General features: G+C 37.6%; 2 protein-coding genes across 11 annotated transcripts in view; one reads left to right on the top strand and one right to left on the bottom strand.

Moving 5' to 3' along the window:
- Positions 1–704: 704 nt before the first annotated feature.
- LOC128190051 (uncharacterized) lies at positions 705–7,944 on the top strand. Its single transcript, XM_052861951.1, has 4 exons — positions 705–758; positions 962–1,090; positions 1,218–1,261; positions 6,264–7,944. Exons 2-4 carry the CDS (start codon positions 976–978, stop codon positions 7,830–7,832), a joined length of 1,728 nt encoding a protein of 575 aa, XP_052717911.1. The 5' UTR covers positions 705–758; positions 962–975; the 3' UTR covers positions 7,833–7,944.
- A 118-nt stretch (positions 7,945–8,062) lies between these two features.
- The window catches only part of LOC128190047 (uncharacterized), a 30,643-nt gene continuing 24,954 nt past the window's right edge, over positions 8,063–13,751 (bottom strand). For all 10 annotated transcript variants that reach the window (XM_052861925.1, XM_052861926.1, XM_052861924.1 and 7 more), the window contains 13 exons: positions 13,456–13,658; positions 13,214–13,304; positions 12,992–13,109; positions 12,689–12,833; positions 12,363–12,453; positions 11,579–11,749; positions 11,193–11,406; positions 10,840–10,984; positions 10,378–10,540; positions 10,004–10,218; positions 9,775–9,910; positions 8,877–8,987; positions 8,063–8,781 (listed from right to left, as the gene is read on the bottom strand). In XM_052861925.1, coding sequence (XP_052717885.1) covers positions 8,611–8,781; positions 8,877–8,987; positions 9,775–9,910; positions 10,004–10,218; positions 10,378–10,540; positions 10,840–10,984; positions 11,193–11,406; positions 11,579–11,749; positions 12,363–12,453; positions 12,689–12,833; positions 12,992–13,109; positions 13,214–13,304; positions 13,456–13,658 — 1,974 coding nt within the window. In that variant the 3' untranslated portion in view covers positions 8,063–8,610. The remainder of the gene's footprint in view (positions 8,782–8,876; positions 8,988–9,774; positions 9,911–10,003; positions 10,219–10,377; positions 10,541–10,839; positions 10,985–11,192; positions 11,407–11,578; positions 11,750–12,362; positions 12,454–12,688; positions 12,834–12,991; positions 13,110–13,213; positions 13,305–13,455; positions 13,659–13,751) is intronic.

Below are 13,751 nucleotides of genomic sequence, written 5' to 3'. Positions count from 1 at the left end.
AGGTGAGACAATCTGGAAGTAAGCAATGCTATATACTTATTCGGTATAAACAATGAATGAAATTGGGTTTTCTTTTGGTGTTTTTTTTGGGGTGGGGGGTGGGGTGGGGGTGGTTAGCGGGAGCTATTTAGAATAGAGTGAAAAAATAAATCAATAGATCCTATTTATTTTACAGCCGATACCTGACCATGGGATTAATTTTTCACTTTTTATGCATCCTAATTTGCATTTCAGCTTTAAAAGGAAAAGTAATGTTGTCAAATATTCCTATGATCATAAACAGACATGAAATCATTTCTTTATACAACACTGTCACTGGGACTTTCAGTATTTTATTCATGTCCTCGACACAGACCCCCCCCCCCCCTCCCGATAATACATGTAATTTATAATTTAAATTCGATTTATAATTTGAATCATTTTACATTTTGGGGGTTTTTATCAAAAAAACTTTCTTCTTATAAAAAGAGTCATTTTTAACGTTTATTCGAAATGTGAGCGCATCAGGCCTGTCCATTTGCTATAAGTAAAAACACTCGATTTTACCTTGACATGGACATCTATCTATTCAATGGTGGATCCTCTATTTCATTTAATATTCCATGAGACATTAAGTTAAATGTGGTGTCAGAAAAGATACATACCCATTTTTAAAAATTGAAAATATTGCCGCTCGAAACTTCTTTTACCTTCACCGGAAGTCCGCTCAAGTTTCCCACAATTCGTATTTCAAGCAGACGCTTCAAGAATTTTTTGAGGTAAATATTACTCGATTCAATTCTATTTTGTATTGTTTCAACATATCTTATCATACAAAAAAGATCAGTGCTGATTTGTGTGAAACTAATTCTACAAATAGCTCAGAAGGATTAATCATTTTTTTTCTGTTGGAAATAAACACAATCACGTGGCGATGTAATTTTCATGCAATGTACGACTATAAATTTACACGGTTTAATAGGTGTACGGCTGGAGATGGAAACAAGGAGAAAACGAAACCCATCTCAGTCGGAGTCTGGCCCAAAGTCCAAGAGACCCAAGAGAAGGAACGAAATATCGCTGTCGGAAAACAAGGACAATCTCGGTGAAGGTACAAACAAACAAAAATTAAATTTTTGTATGTATCTATAAAAAAAGATAGGCCTACATGTACATGTACCTATAATTTGTGTTTAGAAAAAATCAAATTACTTGCAATTTTTATACCTTTGTTTCAGAAATAAAACATGAGACGTACAAGGCTACTGAAGCAGAAATCAAGGTAATTTCTGCAACAACAGGTATTTCCAAATTAAGTAAAACTTTATAAAAAAAAATAGTAGACTATCACAATTTTTTATTGCCAACAATATTATAATGTACTATCATATCAAACAAGAGGCCCAGGGGCCACATCGCTCACCTGAGCAACAATTGCCTTAATTCTGATCAAATAAGCATTACAGTATCAAAATATCTTAATATAATATAAATAGATCTTGCTAAAAAAATTGAAAATCTGCCAATTTTTATTCACCTCTTTTTTTTGGTAAATACCAAGCCCTTTTTGTTGTTTTACCTGTAGGAAGATTTTTCTCTATTCCTATATAGACCAATCCACACTTTACAAAAGTTATGTCCCTTGGCCGCCATCTTTGGGGAAAAACCCATATATTTCTCACAGTAGCCTTTGAAGTTTGAAAAGTTGTAACTTCGTCATTTGACATTAGAAATCCGTTTCCGCTGTGAATTTTGATTGCCCCATGTTGGGGCAACCCACACATCGAAGGAATAAATTAAATTCGAACAGATTTCTTCACAGGACGCCCAAATATTTGGTTGCATAAAGAAGGGAAAAGTTGTTTTTTTCCCTTTTGACCTTTGGGTTGACCCCGCAAAGGGGAACAACTTTTGCAAAGTGTGGATTGGACTATACCCCCCCCCCCATTTCATGGCCCAACTTTTCTCTATGGATTCATGGTTTCATCAAACTTAAATCTGCATAACCTGTGCTTTCACACTAAGTACTGAGTTTTGGACTGAAAACTTTCCCAGAATATTTTTAAAGATTTTCTCTATATATTCCTATGTAAAAATTCAAACCGCCATCACGGCCCCGCCCTATCACTAGGGACTGTGATTTTGCAAACTTGAATTTACACTACCAGAGGATGCATCTATACAAATTTAAGCTTTTCTGGCCAAATATTTTTTTTTAAGATTTTCTCTATATATTCCTATGTAAAAATTCATCCCCCATTGTGGCCTCACCATACCCCTGGACTATTATTGAAACAAATTTAATTCTATACGATCTGGGGATGCTTCCACTCAAATTTGGGCTTTCCTGGCCTAGTTTTGAGAAGATTTTTAAAGATTTTCTCTATATATAAAAATTTAACCCCCAGGGACTATGATTTGAACAAACTTGAATCTACATTATCTGAGGATGGTTACATGCCAATTTGAGCTTTTCTGGCCTAATAGTTTTTAAATTTTTTTTAATGATTTTGAGCTTTTCTGGCCTAATAGTTTTTAAAAGAATTTTTTTAAAAGATTTTCTCTATATATTCCTATGTAAAACTTGATCCCCCCATTGTGGCCTCACCCTAACCCCAGGAACTATGATTTGAACAAAATTTAATCTACACTACCTGAGGATGCTTCCATTTTAATTTGAGTTTTTCTGACCTAATAGATTTTGAGAAGAAGATTTTCTCTATATATTACTATGTAAAACATGTTCCCCCTATTGTGGCCCCATCCTACCCCTGGGGACCATGATTTGAACAAAATTGAATCTACACTACCTGAGGATGCTTCCATTTTAATTTGAGCTTTTCTGGCCGAATAGTTTTTGAGAAGATTTTTAAAGATTTTCTCGAAAAATTCCTATGTAAAAAATTGACCCCCCTATTGTGACCCCACCCTACCCACATGGACCATGATTTGAACAAACTTGAATCTACACTAGCTGAGGATGTTTCCATTTTAATTTGAGCTTTTCTGGCCGAATAGTTTTTGAGAAGAAGATTTTTAAATATTTTCTCTATAAATTCCTATGTAAAAATTGACCCCCCCCCCCTTATTGTGGCCCCACCCTACCCACATGGACCATGATTTGAACGAACTTGAATCTACACTATCTGAGGATGTCCCATTTTAATTTGAGCTTTTCTGGCCTGACAGTTTTTGAGAAGAAGATTTTTAAAGATTTTCTCTATATATTCCTATGTAAAAATCCATTCCCCCATTGTTGCCCCACTATACCACCAGGGACTATGATTTGAACAAACTTGAATCTACACTACCTGAGGATGCATCCACTTTAATTTGAGCTTTTCTGGCCTAATAGTTTTTGAGAAAAAGATTTTTAAAGATTTTCTCTATATATTCCTATGTAAAACTTGATCCCCCATTGTGGCCCCACCCTACCCCCGTGGACCATGATTTGAACAAACTTGAATCTACACTATCTGAGGATGCTCCCATTTTAATTTGAGCTTTTCTGGCCTAATAGTTTTTGAGAAGAAGATTTTTAAAGATTTTCTCTATATATTCATATGTAAAACTTGATCCCCCATTGTGGCCCCACCCTACCCCCGGGGACCATGATTTGAACAAACTTGAATTTACACTATCTGAGGATGTCCCATTTTAATATAGAGCTTTTCTGGCCTGATAGTTTTTGAGAAGAAGATTTTTAAAGATTTTCTATATATATATTCCTATGTAAAACTTGATCCCCCTCTTGTGGCCCCTCCCTACCCCCGGGGTCCATGATTTGAACAAACTTGAATCTACACTACCTGAGGATGCCTCCACACAAGTTTAAGCTTTTCAGGCCAAATAGTTTTTGAGAAGAAGATTTTGAAAAATACCAACAAATTTTCAATAATTCTCAATTATCTCCCCTTTAAAGAGGGCGTGGCCCTTCATTTGAACAAACTTGAATCCCCTTCACCTAGTGGTGCTTTGTGCCAAATTTGGTTGAAATTTGCCCAGTGGTTCTTGAGAAGAAGATGAAAATGTGAAAAATTTACAACGACGACAGACAACAAATTGTGATCAGAAAAGCTCACTTGAGTCTTTGGCTCAGGTGAGCTAAAAACTATAGTATACATTATGTATCCAGTGCAAATTGGTCTATGTTTATCAACGATTTCAATTAATTTGCTCACCTCAGCTAAACCTTGTGATTTTTTTCTGTCAATTAGCCTGTAATATTGTTTTTGTTGAGCCTCTGTGAATCCATCCTAATTGTTTTTTTAAATACATTTTTGACTACTTCTCTGGAACCACTGAGCATATTTCCAACCAAACATGATACAAATACATACCTATAGTCAGATGAAAGCATTCAAACTTAGTTCAAATAAAAGGTTAGATCCCTTCCAAAGAAAGTAATTAGCCTAAGGATAGATATTGAAGGGGGATGGAGGGGTTGGCAGAGAGAGGTAAAAATATATCTTTCAAGAACAAATCACCAGTTATATCATACATATATAGGAGCTTTTTTGTGATAGTTTTCAATTTTTTTTTTCAAATCATAATCCCAGGAGATCCCCAGTTACTTTCAGGGTTCAAGCTCTATTATAGAAATCCATAAAAATAAATCATTGTTCAATAGAAGATAAGAGCAGGCTTATGAACAAAAATTTTTTTAGATTTTGAAAAATGATACAGAAGCAAGCTTGTTTGTTTAACTTTCAATTCTTACTGAATCTCTGAGGATCATAAAGTGGCCACACACAGGGGAGAGGGTTGTTCCAATTTTACCTAGAAGTAGCTTTAACTCAATACAAAAAAATACTTGAGAAAATGTAGATTGAAATTGATATACATATAGCAAGCTAAGTCTGTAGAAGTTTTCAAGTTGAATCATACAATAAACCCTTTGATTCAGACAAAGGCGAGAATTTGGGGTTAACATGGTAATTTTCACGAAAGTCTTCAGATGAGAATGGTTAAATTAATGCTATTTATAACTATAGAACCATTTTAACAAAACCTTGGACTTTCAGTAGGACGTAGCTATTTTGTCCGCGTGGTATTTATTTACGCTATGAACGCGGACACAAATTTTCCGCGGAATTTTTTCCCAGTGTACTTAAAGTGCATTTTGGAATTGCATTATATGAATAAGGATACTAGTAATCGGAAGTTACTACATTATAGAACACTTGCATATACGTGTACCTAATGTATATCGTTTTTATCTATGCAAACTGTCAAACAAATTTGTATTGAGAATTCACATAATAAATAATTTAATCTCCTAACGATTTGAATTTTCTGTAAATTTACTTACATGAAATTTAAACTTCTCCAAGCTTGAGATAACGGCACGTGTCAGACGACAAATAGCTCAAAGCGGGTTTGTCTTTCAATTACCCAATTAACTACACGCCAAGACCCGTACCGTGTTTTTACTGCAATTTTTAGATCCCTTTGTGCTCTGATTTTTAATTGATTAAACTGATCAACTCATAATTTAAACGACATGAGAACTCATAAATTGGCAGTTTATAAAGATTAAACGGTTTTTCAGACGATTTTAGCCAGCATCGTAACATCTTGACGGCTAACTAATGACTACCGACCAGTGCACAACCGATAATTACTGTTCACTGTGAACAGTTCTTACAATTTAAGTTCAAAGTTTGACAAATTCTAGGTAATGAAAATCGCTCAGAACTATATTTAATATAGTTATTTAAATTTTTTCGTTCAAAGAATCCGCGTAAATTTTTACCCGCGGATTAAATTGATATTGTGATTCCGCGGAATTATGACCCCGTGGAAAAAAATACGTCTACAGTATCTAATTCTTGCGTCAAAACAAGTTAAAAATGACATGGTTTCAAGCAAAATATGCACCGATTGCGCAGTCTTAGCTCAAAAGCCAGACAAATGTTGTTGATTTCAGAGAGCCACGGTTGATAATGAAATAGACAGGCCTAGGTCACATTGCTGTTTGACACAGCTACCCAAAGTCCAAGCTCTTATTAAAGTGGTTCTAATGAAGCAAGTTAAAACAAAGATGAGTCAAAGTTATGTTAGATTTTGACATTATTGCACAGGTGAGCCATAACACCTAGGACCTCTTGTTTGTATGCTTCTACATAGTTCTTAGAAATATGTTTTATGTGATGATTTGATTAAAAGAATGTTTTTATTAAAGGATAACAGATTTCCATAGCATTTATTAAATCAAATGTCTTGTGTAATAAGCTTCACCTAAATATAAAAATTTAAAGCATGTCATTAATTTGATCTTCTAGGACAAATTAGATCATACCAAGACCTCGGCAGACAAACCTGAAGAACCCTCTAAAGATTCAGATGACCTAACTTCTTCAAAAACATCTAGAAACAAACGCTCCCCAAACTTGAAGACTGTTTACTCAGAGAGACTGGGTAACAGAGATGAGGAATCTGTTTACTCTGAGAGACTGGGTAACAGAGATGAGGAATCTGTTTACTCTGAGAGACTGGGTAACAGAGATGAGGAATCTGTTTACTCTGAGAGACTGGGTAACAGAGATGAGGAATCTTTGGTTGCTGCTCAGTCAATGACAAGCTTGGCTAATGGAAGCAATGCAGAAGTCTCATCAGCAACAGAGAGAAGTCCAGGCTGTCTGAGCCAGGAGACTGAGGCTTGTGTGCAGGAAAAGGAAAGGGACAGTCCAAAGATACTGTACCGGGAGGACCCCACTGGCCAAGATCTGAGTGGAGAATCGGTCCCCAGTCAACAGGAGATTCCAGAGCCACCACATGCACCTACAGAAATCGGAAGGAAGTGGAGCTCTGAGGGTCTGCCAATAGAGGTGGTTCAGTCTGAGCCCCACTGGAAAAGTCACCCACCGAGCTACAACAGCTATCCCAGCAATGCCTTGCCTCCCGCCTCCAGCCTTCTAAAAGTTCCACGGATGTATGACAACAATATGAACTTACAACACAATGGTGGCAGTTATCCTAATTCAGGGTCCGGGGCCATGCCTACATTCCCCAATACACTTGGGCAGCCCATACAGACAATACCAACCCCCACCAGGATGGGAGTCCACTACGAGACACCTCCTATGCCCATGACAGATCCTCATCTTTCATATCAAGGTCAAATGATGAACCATCCTGAATACTACATAATGCCTGACAATGGTGCAGCCATATTGCCCTCTGGACCAGGAAACCCTGTTCATATATTTAACAACTTTCCACCAGGGGATCCTCATTCCTACCCTGCAGCAAATGTTGAAATCCCGGAATCTGTGGGTCAGTACCAGGAGCCAACTAACCCCAGAAGAACCCGGTCCTCCAAAGTCAAGTCCCCGCATGATTATTTCAACGTTGTTAAAAACTATGTGTACGGTCCAAGGGAGGAGTATATTGTGGCTGCCCAGGACATGTATGGTAAGCCAGAGGACAAGGACAACTTCTACATGGCCATTTCTCCCGAGATCAATCCAGCAGAAGTCAGATCTATAGACCACAAAGGTCTCGTCTCCAAGTACATCGACTATCTCCTGATTGAGAACGAGCACATCACAGAGATGTCAAAGTCTGTCTCCATCCCCATTGAGAACTGTGTGATGGACGACCCGTACTTGATGGACATTGTGCGGGTCAAGATTCCCTTTCCTACCCCCAAGTACCTGCAGTGGCTGAGTGCCTACTACCCGTCCATACAGGTCGACTGGCCGGCCATCAGGAAAGAACTGGCCACCTTTAATGGAGTGGGTGGAAGGAAACCCAAGAGGACCTACTTCATGGACCGACGTCCCTGTCACATCCTCCTTGGGGAATCCTTCTACTTCTTCCAGAGAGAGAAAGACAAGCAAGTTAAATAAATCTTCCAGTATGGATTTTTATTGCATGGAACATTTTGATTTATTGATTTTCTCCAAGAGATTTTTATTATTAAGTTCTGTTTTTCATGAGTTCATGCCAGCTTTCTCTGTTAATGAATTTAGAATTGCATGACTATCAATTTTATCTATATAATACAGTGTAACTAATCAATGTTTTGTGACCTTTGTGATTGCATAAGGTTTGTGAACTAAATAAAAGACAAAATCTATGAAAGTTGGCATAATTTATTTTGCGATATGGAAGAATTCAGTAAAAACACAAAATAGATAAATATACAACAAACAAGTACACAAAGTGTGCAACAAAATACTGATGACTGTGGATTCCTTGAGAGAGTCTATCACAGATTGGTATGGCTACAGACAACAACAGATTGTGTAATTCTAAAATGATTCAGATGTGTAATTCTAATATAATACAGACAGCACCTTTATCACCCAGGAATAGAAACAGGGACATGCTTAAAATGTTTGGCACACAGAGACGCAATGATATCACAGTTAATTGTGGCTGAACCCTGTACTAGAGTTAAAAGGTGGCACAGGAAGTACACACGGTGAGTTTATATATATACTGACTAGAATGTTGACACATGAGGCAGTCTTCTTCATACTTAAATACAAGCACACAGTAATAGACCAATCAAACATACACATACAGTCCAAAATAGGTTCAATAAAATATTCATCTTGCACTTTATTTGAGCAGGAGAACACAACTCTTGCTCCAATGTCCATGAGGTTCACACTGAGATGTTCAGGCCAGTACCGAGGACTTCCTAGACGCCTTGCCCTGGTACCTGCTGACAGGTGTGGGTAGCTGGGACGGTTTGAACATGGGTGGTTCTGAGGGGGGCAGGAAAAACTGGACAGATTTCCTCACTTTGTCTATTCTGTCAAAACAAACTTCTTTCCATGCCAAAAACACCTGCAACAAAAAAAATAAGGTTTTGTTGAAAGAATCCCTCTGTGTAAGATCCTGCAAAATGGTCCATGTTTGGACTTGATTGAGTTGTACTGTACCTGTGAGAGAATCTGCCTCTCGTTGTAGGCTGCCACTTTTCTAGCGGCTTTTCTCTTTGCGAATGCTATCCTCCATATGTTCCACGACTGTTCCGTTAGTCTCTCCTCCTCCTACAGATCAACAAAATCACACTTATTGAAACTGTATGTAAAGTTTTATTTATTTTAAAAAAGGAATTAAGTAATGTGATTTATGAGTACACATTTGTAGAAAAATATATATGTATAAGAATGTTTGGGTAAATTGGGAATGCTGGCATTGATAGGTGGAAATAAAAATCCCCAAAAGAGATAGTGCCTTATTAAAAGTTTTTTGGTTAAACAGACAAATTATATATACAATACATGTAAAAAAAAAAATTCAAACAAATATACATGTAGGGTCCAAATAAAAATATGAGTGCATGGGATTCTTCTTCTTTTAAGCCAACAGAAAAACAATATTTCATGCCTAAATTAATTCACTGCACTCAGAAACTTCTGCAGTAAATCATTATACCACTACTGCAATATTTAACTTAAAAACCTTGACAGTGTGTACTACCCTAATGGTGACAATTAGTTTTACATTTTAGGAAAAGGACAAATACATAATTAATTTTCATAACAGAAAAGTTCCTCAAAACCAGTGCAAACTAATTTTGTAGCTATAGACAGATTATTGTGAGATTCTGCAGAATTGGATTACCAACCTTTGGTGCCTGTGAATGCACATTGTACAAAATGTTAGAAAAAAAGTTACATTTACAGGTACAGACTTTTCATCTGACTATTTTAATAGTCATGTAAAATGATACGTAATAAAGCAGAACTTGGGCATAAATTTACTACAGCTGTCATTCAAAACAAAAAGTAACCATTAACAAGTAAATGATATAAGGGAGTACGATGCACTGACCACACAGATGGCAGTATACATCAGGTCCACTCGGTGCTTCCAGATCCCGCCATACTTCACTTGTAGCCGCAGTTTGTGTCTCTCCAGCTGTAGTTTGACCTTGACCTCATTATGAAGTGCTCTGAAGGCCAATTTACTGTAAAAAAAAAAGTAGAGCAATTAATAGAATGATATTCTTCCACACTTTAGCATTGTCCTCTGACAAAGAGATTCTTGATTTGTTTCTTACCAGAGATGTTTGTTATGGTGAGTGATGGCTTTCTCATTCTTCTGTCTCTCAATTTCTCGTTCTTCTTTCTTTCTCTCTACAAACCCCTTCCACTGTCTGGCCGTCCTCCTGGCCAGGAGATGGTGGTAGCAGCGCCCGGCGACAATACGGTTCAGCTGTTCCCTCCAGACCGACAGTGCCCGCTGCACGCACCTCATATTTTTCTCCATTAGCACCTGCAAACCAACACAAGATTAAATCAAAGACCAAACTCAAGTAAAGCTTTGAATTGAAGATCTAGATGCATTTCAGATGTGCAGTTTTCACTATGATTTTAACATGTAGAAAATATTCTGTTTTCATTATTAACACAGTTGTCCTTAAAGTTGTCTGACCTTGTTAGCAGTTTCGCTCAGATTCTGACAGTAATCCGCCTGCACCTTCATGGTGTACCAGGCCCTCCGCAATACATTTGTCTCTACATGTTTCTTTAAAAGTGATCCCAGAGTAGCAAGTTGGCGACGTCGCCGTGCATATATATGCCACTCTCGTAGCACCCTGTAAACGGAATATTGATGAAAAATTCAAAACCTGAACACATTGCTAAGCTAAATAAAAACAACTGAATAAGATCTCATGGGCATAATGTTACCTGTATTTTTCATTTATTTAATTTTAAGTTGAGACTACCTGCTCTGTATTTTGAGGTTACCAGAATCATAATTTCAGGTTACTTAATCTGTAATTTGAGGTAATCTGTTCTGCAATATGAGGTTACCTACCAGATTTGTAACCTGATCAGTTTTTAAAAGTTAGCTTATATGTAACAGGTTACTAAATCTATAACTTTAGATTACCTGATCTGTAACTTGAGGTGGCAGTGCTTCTTGATATCGTTCTGGACCTGGGTCAGGCTAAACCAATAACTGAAGTAGGACTTGAGGTTACGCTGCTCCAGGGCTCGCTGATACACGGCACAGCTCTGACGCCTCTGCTTCGACTCTGTTCAGACAGGATGACATAATCAGACAGGATAAAAGAACAGTTAAACCTCATCTATCAATGTTATCAGTTACCTGATCACAGGATAGTCACACAATTGTCAGGAAAAGGGTTTCTAAATTAATTTTGTTTTTTTTTTTAATTTACTGAAATATCACATGTAACAAAATTCACTATGGCCAATCAAAAAAGAAATCACTCTATTTACCTGAAGCAAAGGTGTGCCATTCACTGAAGAAGGTGCCTAGTAGTTTGACATTGAAGTGTCGGGAGGCATTATTGGACAGGAGTTTTATCTTCCAGTTGTCCAGGTACGTCCCTAGCATGGCCCTGTTCTTGCGGACAATGTACTTGTTCAGCTGGTTCTCTCTCTCTACATTCCTCTCGTAGCCGTACTTCCACTTGGCAAAACATGAGGCAACCTGTTGTGACAACTTACATACGTTAATCAAGTTAATCAACTGTGTGACATACATGTATAAAGGCCATCTCAATAAAGGTATATTCATATAAACCATTAGGAACTAGACTTTTTATCCTACTTTTTTATTATAAACTCTTTTGCATTTCTTTCTGCTCTTTTAATTTCCTTACCTGTCTGTTTCTGAACACCTGCTGCAGTTGTCTGCCCCTGGCTTTCTGGGCCTGCTTCTTCCAATGCCTTCCATACTCCACTACACGCCTCCTTATGTATGCTTCATGCTCCTCGTGCTGCTGCACACACTCCAAGTATCGACACTGCCAGACTTTGAACAGTCTTATCACCTGAAATACAGACAACAGGTACAAACATCTCTACACATGTCAAAACACCACAGGCTTGTACAAAAGCACCAGAAAAAGGTTCTTAAAATGTGTGTTGAAAACGTTTTGCATGGGCAACGTTTTGTTCCTTGGTGGCTCAATGTTGCCCTCAGCCTCAGTATATATAAATTATACTGTATTATTTTTCTTTATTATACTTTCATGTTAAATACTGAACTCTGATTGGTTTAGACGCAGTTGGTAATCCGTTCTATTACCCTCAGCGTTAGCAACACACTTGGCAACGGGTAACACAACGGATTGTTACATGCACGTAAATTATGCGCGTACGATTCGCCGTAGAATTCACTTCATTTCTGTATAAAAGCAGTAAAATTTTCTTTAAAAATAAGACATTCAATATAATAAAATAAATAGTGCCTGTTTGGGAGGGTAACTGTTGAAATTGACACCCCTCGAAAACCAATGTCAACCTCCGCTTCAACAGTTACCCTCCCAAACAGGCACTATTTATATAATGTCAGATAAGGCAGTGAACAAGCTGTTCGGTATAGGCTTGATATATCATTACATTGTTTTTCAGTGTATAATACAGATACACCGCTGAATTTACCTGTCTGGTGTAGGACTTGACTTGGAAAGACAGAGCTTTCTTCTTCATCTCTCTCTTCCAGACGGTCACTTCCTGCCATTCTCTTACAATTCTGAAATCACAAAACAATACAATGTGTTTTACAGCAGAACTTAAGACTTACTACCATATTCATAACTGCTAACTAACTCTGAGTCAATAACAGTCAAACATACCATAGTGCAAATAACCGAATTTGTTTGATATTAATGGATTTGTGTAAATTTTGCATGTCAAGATTCATCCTTAAACTTAAACTTAAACTTAAACTTAAAAGGTTTGAGATACTTTGTAAAACTCGGACTTACCTGATCATCAGTCTCCGCTGACACCGCCTGGCGATCAGCTGACATTTCTCGGTCTGCTCCCTCCAGGTCAGGAAGGTCCGGGACACAAGGTTCCTCTGCGAGGTCTCTGTCACAATCAGACTGGTCAGCTTCCTCTTCTTGTTCTCTGTTTAAACACATATTTATAGCCATTACAACAATTCTAACATTGATACACTAGTATGCATATCAAGCCAAATTAATAAGAAGCATAAAGTATTGAGCTACAGTGTAAAGCTACAATGGAGAGCTAGAGCATGGTGCCAACATACAAAGCTACAGTACCTTTTGCCCAGTAATGCCAGCTCTGTATCAACTGTCGCATGTTTTGGGCCTGAGTGACCTTGACCTTTTGTTCAATGACTGTCATTTGTAGCTGGCGGATTCTCCAGGTTTGGAAAGCCTGCAAATCAAACAGTTGTTTGCGATATTATAATTACAGTAAACCACTAGGAGCTTCAACTGTACATCGTTTTTATCATGAAAATATATCGCATCCATCTTTACCCAAGACTGTATTCTTTGGTTACTAAACTCCTGGCTGTCCCTCCTTAGCTGAGCTTTTCTTTGTGCCCATTCCTTCCATACCTCAAAGAACCTGTGTTTAAACATTTGTATGTATTTAACAAAGAAAACCTTCATTTGACAAATGAAAGATATATACATGTAAATAATAACAGAAATCTTGAATTATAAACTACTCAGTTCGTACAACAGAGCTCCCATACACATATAGCAGTATGCCCTACCTTCGCTGTATAATTTTGTGATACGTTCGCCTCAGTCTGTTTATCTGTAGAAACTTGAGGCGCCACACAGCCAGACATTTACGAAGCGTCTTCATCTTGAGGCGATTATGGAGGGTATCTTCCACAGGAAGTAAGGCCTGCTCCTCTTCTGTTCTCGTGTTCCAAATGTGGACCACACTACGAGTGTGTTTGAGCTCCTGAGCCTAAATCAAGCGGACAAGTCTTACAAAATATGACAAGGAGATTTCACATTCTATAAAGTATTTTGAAAAAACTACAAATTGATCTGGAACTTA

Source organism: Crassostrea angulata, chromosome 6 (assembly GCF_025612915.1).
Source record: "Crassostrea angulata isolate pt1a10 chromosome 6, ASM2561291v2, whole genome shotgun sequence".
NCBI classification, from domain to species: Eukaryota; Metazoa; Mollusca; class Bivalvia; order Ostreida; family Ostreidae; genus Magallana; species Magallana angulata.
The sequence above is the reverse complement of the archived record's forward strand: the minus strand, read 5'-3'. Positions and strand labels throughout refer to the sequence as shown.

Bases quoted from the DNA above. Each gene is read 5' to 3' on its own strand.
- LOC128190051 (XM_052861951.1), top strand. From the start codon at position 976: ATGGAAACAAGGAGAAAACGAAACCCATCTCAGTCGGAGTCTGGCCCA. The intron at 1,091-1,217 runs GTACAAACAAAC...CCTTTGTTTCAG, and splicing joins CAAGGACAATCTCGGTGAAG to AAATAAAACATGAGACGTAC. The intron at 1,262-6,263 runs GTAATTTCTGCA...TTGATCTTCTAG, and splicing joins CTACTGAAGCAGAAATCAAG to GACAAATTAGATCATACCAA.